The sequence below is a fragment of the Helianthus annuus genome, chromosome 9, assembly GCF_002127325.2.
Source record: "Helianthus annuus cultivar XRQ/B chromosome 9, HanXRQr2.0-SUNRISE, whole genome shotgun sequence".
NCBI classification, from domain to species: domain Eukaryota; kingdom Viridiplantae; phylum Streptophyta; class Magnoliopsida; order Asterales; family Asteraceae; genus Helianthus; species Helianthus annuus.
The window spans coordinates 133,426,894-133,437,680 of NC_035441.2; the positions used below are offsets into that span (position 1 = coordinate 133,426,894).

At 33.6% G+C, this 10,787-nt stretch overlaps 1 protein-coding gene across 1 annotated transcript; it reads left to right on the top strand.

The window, feature by feature from the left end:
• The first annotated feature begins 1,997 nt into the window (after positions 1–1,997).
• On the top strand, positions 1,998–10,536 carry LOC110870227 (protein FAR1-RELATED SEQUENCE 5-like). Its single transcript, XM_022119425.1, has 7 exons — positions 1,998–2,695; positions 2,959–3,217; positions 3,304–3,867; positions 4,267–4,818; positions 7,795–8,082; positions 10,276–10,338; positions 10,453–10,536. Exons 1-7 carry the CDS (start codon positions 1,998–2,000, stop codon positions 10,534–10,536), a joined length of 2,508 nt encoding a protein of 835 aa, XP_021975117.1.
• Positions 10,537–10,787: the final 251 nt, after the last annotated feature.

Sequence of the window (10,787 nt, forward strand, 5' to 3'; positions counted from 1 at the left end):
AAAATTTAAAATTTTGGCATGACCCATTCGCATTTTGAACAATCTCCCTGTTTATAATATATCAAAATACTCAAATAACGACGCCTTCAGAAAAACATAAGAAAGACCTTAACATTTAAACTACCGTTTCAAAACATCGAGTTTAAGTTACTTAAATATTCACAAACATCTAGTTAAAACTTAAAACTTCAACACTACTAACTTTAACAAAAGCCTTTAACTAATAAGGTTACTACAAAAGTTGCGGAAGCGCATCACGGGTGATCAAGGGGTGTTCGTATCCGAGCGACGCAATGACAATCATACGGGTGCTTTACCTACAATCATTCAACAAAATATATTAGTGTAGTACACATAACGTTTTCATCCTATCACAATACATATTCTCGGATTTACAAGATATCTTACCAATTGTTCTTATTTCATTCCAATTCATTCTAGTCAAATAAACACAACTATTTCTCATTCACTTCCAATAACCCGTTTAGTACGGATCAATGAGAAAACTTCCATTAAATTCCTTCTCATCCGAACCCGAACCGACCCAATCACTATAGACCGATACGGATTCCTACTTTCACGTTCTCATTTGAAACATTTACCTTAATTGAATATCAATTATCAAAGGAAACAATATCAATAAACTCACAACTAAACATGTAAGTAACGAACTTACCTCGATCTTGAGCCTTTGTTTGTGATCCGGAACTAGCTCCTTCTTCTTTCGTTCCTACACGTAATCATTCTTATTTAGATCATAGCCCTTACATTCATAACCATACTTTCAAGTATCAATGCTACTCATATAACAATTGACAATACATTAATTTCATCATACAATTCCATTCACTCATGATTTATTCAAGGCTACTTAGATTGTCACTGAGGCATTTCATCAAACACCTAACATGCGTACTACTTATTAAGCCTTATGTACATGTATCTTATGCATAAATTCACTAGAATACATCATCTTTCACATAATCAACCACTCATGTTCAAATATTCATTCTACACAATATAATCTACCAATATTCTATCATTCATACAATTTTACTTGAAGATTTACTAAACAAATCAATTACCTACTCATTATCATACTAGAACAAGTGGGTTTTTCCCAAAATCTTTAGTAAATCAAATTCAAGCACAATACACCTTCTACATGATGATTCTAACTCACATGCAATCTAATTTCATACTGAATCACAAATTGGTATAAACCCTAGTTCATCAACAAGCATCAAAATATGAGATTTTATCTTACCTTATGCTTATCACACTTGGATTAGAGAATAATTAAGCACAAGCATTCGATTTATGACTGGAATTCTTCACAATCTTACTGAATTTGATGTTAATTGATGAGGTTAGGGTTTCCCCCTTGTTCTTCCTCCTGGTCGCGACCCACACTTCTCACAAATACTGGGTTTTTAATTTTTTTATGTCATATTATTCTAAATGTTACACTACCAATCCCTCAAGTTAGGTTTATTAACCCTTATAACCCATTCCATATTTTATAAACTTTCTTTGGGTTTTAATACAATTACCATAACTAATTTCATAATACTTTCAAATATTAGAGCATCCTATCTTATAAATTATGGGATGTTACAAAGTTTGTTAATTCAGATGTTTAAATTGTTCAATGTCAGATGTTTTTGTCTAATCGTTTAATGATTTTTGTATGATTATAATTTATTGGAAGGTATTCAATGTTATTAGAGGATAACTGATATGAAAACAAAGTGTTTTAGTTTGCATGTTATGAGTCTAACGATTCGCATGTGAAGTCAAACCTAAATGCTGATTTCGCATGTTATGATATCATAAATCGCATGTGTAAAACATATTATCAAAATGTCAATTTCGCATGTTATGAGTCCAACAATTCGCATGTTCATATGACGAAAGTTTGGAGTTTCAATATATCGCATGTTATGAGTCCGATAAATCGCATGTGTTGTCTCTTTTTATTTAATTATGTAGATGAAATGCTTTATATTCTGGAGGTTGAAGCATCAGCTACACCTGTGGTTGGAATGCAATTTAGTTCTCTCGAACAAGCATATGTGTTTTACCAAACATACGCTAAGTTAGCTGGTTTTTCTACCTGCAAAGGTGGTGAAGTACAGAGTGGTGATATAATCAAAACTAAGTATTATGTTTGCTCTATAGATGGACATAAGCCATTGTTTATTGATGATGCTTATTCGAAGTCAGAAAAGCCATACAATTCAAGGAACAAAGTGACCATTAGAACTAGGTGCAAAGCTCAACTTATGATTTGTTTGGTGGATGGTAGATCATATACAGTCAAGAAATTTGTTGATGGTCATAATCATAAGTTTGTATGTCCACACGATATTCATATGTTGCCAGCTTACAGGCAATTGTCTGAAGTCCAAGTGGAAATGATATGGGAACTAGATACTCTAAACCTTGGCCCTATAAAAGCTTTTCATATAATGAGGAAACGATACGGTGGTTTTGAGAATGTTGGTGCCATGGTCGATAATTGCAAAAACTTTAGAACTCGAATTAATAGCTATATAGGAGAATATGACGCTAACATGGTGATCAATAGGCTGACTGACAAAAAAGAATATTTAGTTGACTTTTCTTTTGAATATATTCTGTTGATGAGGACAAACGGTTACCCGGTTTGTTCTGGGTCGATGGTTATGCAAGCGTAACTTTATGGAGTTCGGGGATATGATATCGTTTGATGCTACTTTCAAAACAAACAAGTAAGTGTTACATTAATGTTTTTTAATATTTTCGCATGTTATATGATTTTCTAAACTGGGAATATCGCATGTTAATAAACATGAAAGTTAGGTGTTGAATATTTTGCATGTTATATTATATATTTCGCACGTTATATTGTCTATTTCGCACGTTATATTGTCTATTTCGCACGTTTACTAAATCATGAATTATATTGAATTTCAGGTATAAGATGGTGTTTTTTCCGTTCACTGGGATTGACAACCACTGTCAAAATGTAGCCCTTGGAGCTGGGTTGTTGGCATCGGAGAGCATTGACTCTTATAAATGGCTTCTCAATTCATTTGTAAAGTCATTTGAACGGCAGCCAAAGGTTGTAGTGACAAACCAAGACCCTGCGATGAAACAGGCCATCGAGGGTGTTTTTACTACTAGCAGACACAGATTGTGCATGTGGCACATAATGAAAAAAGTGGCAGATAAGGTAGACTATGTTATATTGTGTGTCATTAGCATTTTTTACACTATATATCTATTACATACTGATAAGAAAACCATTCATCCGTGTAGGTTGGACACGAGTTGTGCAACAATGAGGAGTTTAAAAAGAAGATGTGCGATATTGTATGGACCGATTCCATTGAGCCAGAAGTATTTGAGAGACAGTGGAAGTTGGTAATGATTGATTTCGGTCTTACACAAAATAAATGGATTGATGATATGTTTGTGATGAGATCCATGTGGATTCCGGCTTTTTACTGGCACGAGCCAGTGTCTGGACTTATGAGAACAACTTCAAGATCAGAGAGTGAAAACCATTTTTTTTGCCAGGTGGCTAATTTACAACTCACTCTTGTAGAGTTTATGAATCATTTTGACGGTTCGATGGATGTCCAAAGGTTCAATCATAGAAAGAATGATCATATTTCAATATATACTGAGCCTAATAATTGGAGCAAAACTACTTTGAAAGCAGATGCTGCTAAGATATACACCAGGTCTATATTCTTCGATCAGCAGACAGAGATTTATGGAACTATTAGCGAATGTCTGCCGATGGACACCAAAATCGAGGTTGACCAGTTAAGGATATCATTGAAAGACTTTAAAGCTCATGGAGAAGGGTTTTTAGAGGTAATACATAATATATTTTACAACATGCGATTTTTGACAAACCCATGCGAATTTAATACATAATATATTTTACAACATGCGATTCTGACGAACACATGCGAATTTACATTATTTTCAAGAAACTCATTTTTTACTCATGCGATTTTGTTCATATACACATGCGATTTTAATTTTTTACTTTGTTTTTTTTTGTTTCTGTATGTGTGTTTCAAGAAACTTGAAGAAGATGCAACTGCACAATGCAGTTGTCTGCGTTTCGAACAGTATGGGCTGCTATGTAAACACATCTATTTTCTTTTCAAGATGTTTAGAGTTAAAGAAATACCAAACAAATATGTTATGAAGAGATTGACAAAAGATGTGGTTTCGAATGAATTAAACTCCACATTTGATGTAAAGGTCGATGCTAAGGATGAGCAATACAAGGCTAAACAGATTGCTTGCGAAATTATGTATACAGGGGAGTATCTGGTTAACAATTTGATTACTGACCTTGATCAGCTCGTTTTAGTCAGGGATCAAATGAAGGAGATTAAAGAAAAAGTGGACCAGAGTCGTATGCCGCTTGATCCAAAGTTTGACCGGTTTTCAAAGTTGATTGGTTATCAACAACCAGTAACCAATGCACCTCCTACTGTCTGTTTCTCAACTGGTATAAGGAACAAAGGTCATGGCTCGCGTAAGAGGATTAAATCAAAGAAGGAACAAATGATCAGTCGGAAAGGGAAGAGGACAAGGACATGTAGTGTATGCAATGAAAAAGGTCACAATATTCAGACTTACGAGATACTGAAAGGTAAAAAACAAAAGAAGATGAAGGGAGTCCAGATTGAAAAAGATCTCAGCCACGAAGTCAATGAAGTCGAAGACGAAGTTGATGAAGAGGAAGATGAGTTCGAATATTATAGTGGAAGGAGTGATGATAGCAGTGAAGAAGATGTTTGGGAAGAGGTTTCAGATGATGAAGATTAAAGAATCATGCTATTTTTTAACTGTACATGCGATTTACACAATAAACATGCGATTTCATATACATGGGGTTTTAGTATACTAACATGCGATTTTAATATCTAAACATGTGATTTCATATACATGAGTTTATGAGTAATGTACATGCAATTTTATTGTGTTTCCATGTTATGACATGCCATTTATGTTGTATTGCATTGTTACCAACATGCGATATATAATACTTCAGTCATGTGATATATATAAGTAATGAACCATCAGATCTTTCAAATAAGTAGAATACAACATAATAAACATAAAGGTATTGTTTAACACAACAAAAGAAGATTAAATGTTTAAGAGAAACCTAGTTACTTGAAGCAAAGATCTTGTCACGTTCTGTCGAGCTGAACTCCATCTTCTCTTTAACTGTAAATAGAGCATCATTCAGAAAAGAGAAGACCAAGTCATCAGCTCGAGACTGTTCCTTGATGTGCTCCAATGCGGCATCTCTGAAGCTCTATGGTGGTTATTCAAGAAGTCTCTCCCACATGTCTTGATTTTTCTTGATTTCTGAAAGAATCTTCCCCTACACATCAAGAATCAAGTGAGAAGAGTCTACATCAGTGCTAATTTCTGTCAACGTGCGAGTTGACAATAGTTCCTTTATTGCAATGTTCTTCAATTGTTCAGAATCTTCAGAAGACATTTTTTTCTGTTGTTATCTCGTATTTTTTCCTTGTGTGTGTTTGGTGTCTTAATATGGAAGGTTGTTATGTTCGGGTATTATACATTAAAATAGTAAATTTATTATGTAGGTAGGGTGGTAAGTACAGGGTATTAATGTTAAAAGTGATCATTACAAGTCACATTACAGTCACATCGGTATTAAATTCATTTTTTTCTTATATAAAATAGTAAATTTATATTTATTTTAATTATCAATTCATAATTTCTTATTGTGCATTTTAATCAACTGGATATAGCTATATGAAATCATCAGCATCAATGTTTATAAATCGCATGTGGCTCGAAACAGACTTCGCACATTATAACAAACTACAAACAATATCACCTTTTTATATTCGCATGTTCAAATATTTTTCGCTTTTTATAACAAACCAAAAACAATATCACCATACTTTCATATAGTTCAATTGTTATAATAATCGAAACATGACCTCTTTACGCATGATCAATTCTTTTTCGCATGTTTATAAAAATCAATACCCTTTCTTTGTTTTTCTATTGTTTTTCGCATGTTCAAAATGCATTTCGCATGGTCTACCAAACCTTTCTTTGAAAACACTGAATTCGCGTATTATAGTAATCAACCTGGATCATCTTCTTCGTCGATCAATGTTATTGTGGTTCAGAACTCCCAAATCAGCAGTTATGAAATCGCAGCAAGAAGAACGAAGGGAGGTTGTGAATAAGAATCTTACGTTGTCGTATTTGATTCAGGGTTCGATTTTGAACTATCTTCCGTCCGTTACAGAGATTACGATCTCGTAATGACGATTTTAACCTTTTCGATAAGATTTGAATATATTAATATGATTAATTTAATGATATAAATTAGTTTGATGGATTGAAGATCCTACGGCTGTGGATATCGCGTAGATAATCTAGGATAAGTGGTATTGTACGTTAACCGACACACACACACATATATATATAGGGGATGGTTCAAATGAAAACCACTTTTATTGTTAAAACTCGAAAACTAACTAAAAAAAGCCTAAAAAACACACCAACTTTTTTTTTCAATTTTTTATAAAAAATCGCAGGTTTTTTTATATAAAAAAAACTTTTTTTGTATTACACATGTGCACTACAAAAAAAAAAATTTTTTTGAAATTTTTTTATATACTAAAAGTGGCGAAAATTGGTATGCAAAAAAAATTGGCATGTTTTTTTGGCTTTTTTAATTAGTTTTCGAGTTTTCACAATACTAGTGGTTTTCATTTGAACCTTCCCCTATATATATATATATAGGGAGAAGATCATGCGAGAACCACCTCTTATTGTGAGAACCGCGAGAACCAATGTGAACACACCAAAAATGCCTAAAAATAGCTAAAAATCACACAAAAAAAATTTTTTTGAATTTTTTTATATTTTTTATAAAAAAATCGCTACTTTTCGAAGCCAAAAAAAAATTTTAAATTTTTTTTTTTAAAAAAAAGAAAATTTTTTGGCTTCTAAAAGTAGCGATTTTATCATAAAAAATATTAAAAAATTCAAAAAAAAAATTTAGAATTTTTTTGATATTTTTTTGATTTTTTAAGATTTTTTTAGGTTTTTTGGGGGTTTAGTTTTTATCATTTTAGCTTGGGGGGGTGGGGGTGGGGGGTTTAGGTTTTTGGGGGGTGGGGGAAGGTGTTTAGGTTTTTTTTTGGGGGGGGGGGGTGGGGTTAGGTTTTTTTTAGCATTTAGCTTGGGGGGGGGGGTTAGGTTTTTTTTTTGGGGGGGGGGGGGGTGGGGGGGTTTAGGTTTTCTGGGGGGGTTAGGTTTTTTTAGGTTTTTTTTAGGTTTTTTTTAGGTTTTTTTAGGTTTTTTTAGCTATTTTAGGTTGTGTTCACATTGGTTCTCAAGATTCTCACAATAAGGGTGGTTCTCGCATGAGCCCCTCCCTATATATATATATATATATATATATATATATATATATATATATATATATATATATAGGGGAGCGTTAAAATGAAAACCACCTCCAGTTGTAAGAACCGCGAGAATCACTCTCAACCAATCAGGTTATGCCAACATAAAGGGTATGTTGGTCATTTACCCCAAATGTCAAATCTTCCTTCTCTCCACAATTAAAGCCACTGACTCTTTATATACTCTCTCCTCTCTCCTCTCTCATTTACCACCATTTTTCATCTGCCTCAAAAATCCTCTACACACTAAACCCACCATTTTCCATCTACCTCAAAAATCCTCTCTTCCACTCCCTGCACTCGCACACAATAGATCGGAGCCCTAGCTCTCATCGCCATCACCTTCTTCACCACCAGACTGTTGGACCAATCACTCACACCTTCCACTTCACACTTCAACCAATTCCAATCCGACGTCGTTCGCTTCTCCGGCAACGACGACGGTCCCGTACGGTGGCCCCGCCGTGGATACGGTGATGAGATCGATCTCAAGATCTATGTTTACGATGACAATGAAATTGACGGCGTTAAAGAGCTGTTGTACGGACGTGACGGTAAGATAACGCCGGAAGCGTGTCTCAAAGGCCAATGGGGCACTCAAGTAGTCTGATTTTGTATTTTGAGTTAATTTAAGTTTATAGATTCGATACGTCGTCTTGTTTTGATTTGTTTGTGTTGATGAAGGTGTTTAGGTTAAAGTTATTGTGATTTGTTATTTTGGTGATGAGATTTGAGTTTACTTAAGTTTATAGATTCAATAAGTTTGTTGTTTTCATCGAGTTTGCGAAATTGAAGTCGATTGATTGGATGATTATGTTGCTTATTGTTTACTGATGCTAAGGTGTTTATGGTTTATCATTTTGTTAATGAGATTTGGAAAGTTAGAAGTTGTAAGGTAAAGTAAGAAGTTGTAAGGTTGCTGTTGTTGACGGTACTCAGCGCCACCGGTGGGCTTTTTGCAGCGGCCAATTGTTTGTTTGATTGTGAAATGAATATGCACACTTGTTGGTCGATTTGTTGATTTGTCGAAAGGGGGTTTTGTATGTAGCATGACTGTAGAGGTTCAATTGGGGATGGGTTGTGTAAAGTGTTAAAAAAACAGCTCCATCCCTTGTTACAGCCGAGTATGTATAAATATGAACCGTAAATTTTTTAACGTAAAACTGTATCGCTGACCCGTAAATTTTTTAACGTAAAACGTAAACTTTTTAATGTAAAAACGTAAAGTTTTTAACGTAAAACGTAAAAAGTTTTTAACGTAAAACGTAAAAAAGTATAACATAAAACGTAAAACGTAAACTTTTAAACGTTAAACGTAAACTCTTTAACGTAGAACGTAAATTTTTTAACGTAGAACGTAAACTTTTTAAGGTAAAACGCAAACTTTTTAATGTAAAAACGTAAAGTTTTTAACGTAAAACGTAAATTTTTTAACGTAAAACGTAAAAAGTGACGTAAAACGTAAAACGTAATCTTTTTAACGTAAAACGTAAACTTTTTAATGTAAAATGTAAATTTTTTAATGTAGGACGTAAACTTTTTAAGGTAAAACGTAAACCTTTTAATGTAAAAACGTAAAGTTTTTAACGTAAAACGTAAAAAGTTTGACGTAAAACGTAAAACGTAAAATGTAAACTTTTTAACGTAAAACGTAAACTTTTTAACATAAAACGTAAACTTTTTAACGTAAAATGTAAACTTTTTAACGTAAAACGTAAACTTTTTAACCTAAAACGTAACCTTTTAACGTAAAACGTAAAACATTTTTTATGTAAATCGTAAAACGTAAAAAACGGCGTGTAAAAAATGGGGAGTTAAAAAACGACGCGTGAAAGAGCCGGGCGTAAAAACGGCGCGTTAAAAAGCGACGCGTGAAAGAGCCGGGCGTAGAAAACTCCGCGTTAAAACGGGTTGTAAAAAATGGCGCTTTAAAAAAAACGCCGCTTGAAAAAACCGAGCGTAAAAAACGGCGTGCAAAAACGACGCGTTAAAAAATGATGCGTGAAAAAGCCGGGCGTAAAAATGGCGTGCAAAAAAAATCATTTCGTTAAAAAAATTTGAATTTAAAAATGATTTTAATAAAAAAATTCTGTTTAAAAAATAAAAAATAATATAATAAAACAAAAAAGTAATAAAGACTAAAAGACAAAAAAAAAGTATTTTTACTAAACTACCCTTTTGAATTAAAATATTAAAGACATAATAAGACAAAATGTATTTAATATTAATTTTAGTTACTTTTAATCTTATCCATCCATCTTGTTGATCTAGTGGCTAGAAAGTGGTTCTCTCGATTCTTACAACTAGAGACAGAGCCGGCCCAATGGGTTTCCAACCCTAGGCACAGGCCTAGGGCCACCCAAATTGAAAGGTCTCCAAATTTATTGTAGGTTTTTTATATACTAGGCCCATTTTTTGATTTTATACTAAACAACCCAAAGGAATAAAGGCCCATTTATTGTTTTTAGGTAAAACGGCCCGCTGTCTCCCATACAGTTCACGAACAGACGGGCAGAAGAAAAGAATGAAAGGCCAAGGTGCCTGGGTTCAGGTTGGAACTGTCGTGAGTATTGTCAGTCGATACTCGATTGCAGCCTTGCACAGGAGCCTATCGTCGATTGCAGGTTACAGACTTACAGGTAAGTAATTAACCTATATATCTTCTTCTCGATTGAGTTTTGTCGGTCCTCAAATAAACCCTCAGTTCTCATGAATCGTCGATTGAGTCTTGTCAAGTTTTCTTCATTTCCTTTATAAATTTATTATAACATCAATAACTGTGATCAACTTACAGATAGATGACTCTGGATTAGCTTCATATGTTGCAGGACAAGTTGACAGGTCTCTTAGTTGGAAAGTGAGTTTTTTTTTAATTTAATATTTTTGTTCTTTTCATGTGTATTTCTGTGAATTTTCACAAACTATATCAGATACAGTTGTTAAATTAATCATTAATTTATTTTTGGGACAGGATATGCAGTGGCTCAAATCAATAACCCCATTACCGGGTGGATTCTCCGTTCTCGGAACTCAGTGGCACAGGTTAAATACCTGATATTTTTCTGAATCAAGTTGTTTAGGGAATTAGGGCTTATTCTTCTTTCATAATTTGCTATTTTTCTGAATCAAGTTGTTGTTTAGGGAATTAGATTGTGTTAACCATTTCTGTAACCGTTGCTACCGCAGAACATAGTTTTTCCAAACTAAAACTAATAAAAAATTACTTAAGATCTACAATATCACAAGAAAGATTAAACTGTTTAGCTATTATGTCAATCGAAAGGATTTTTTAGAAGAACTTGATTA

Excerpts from the sequence above, each read along its gene's own strand:
- LOC110870227 (XM_022119425.1), top strand. The coding sequence starts at position 1,998 with ATGCTTTATATTCTGGAGGTTGAAGCATCAGCTACACCTGTGGTTGGA. Across the intron at positions 3,218-3,303 it reads TGAAAAAAGTGGCAGATAAG|GTTGGACACGAGTTGTGCAA; the intron begins GTAGACTATGTT and ends TCATCCGTGTAG. Across the intron at positions 10,339-10,452 it reads ACAGGTCTCTTAGTTGGAAA|GATATGCAGTGGCTCAAATC; the intron begins GTGAGTTTTTTT and ends TTTTTGGGACAG.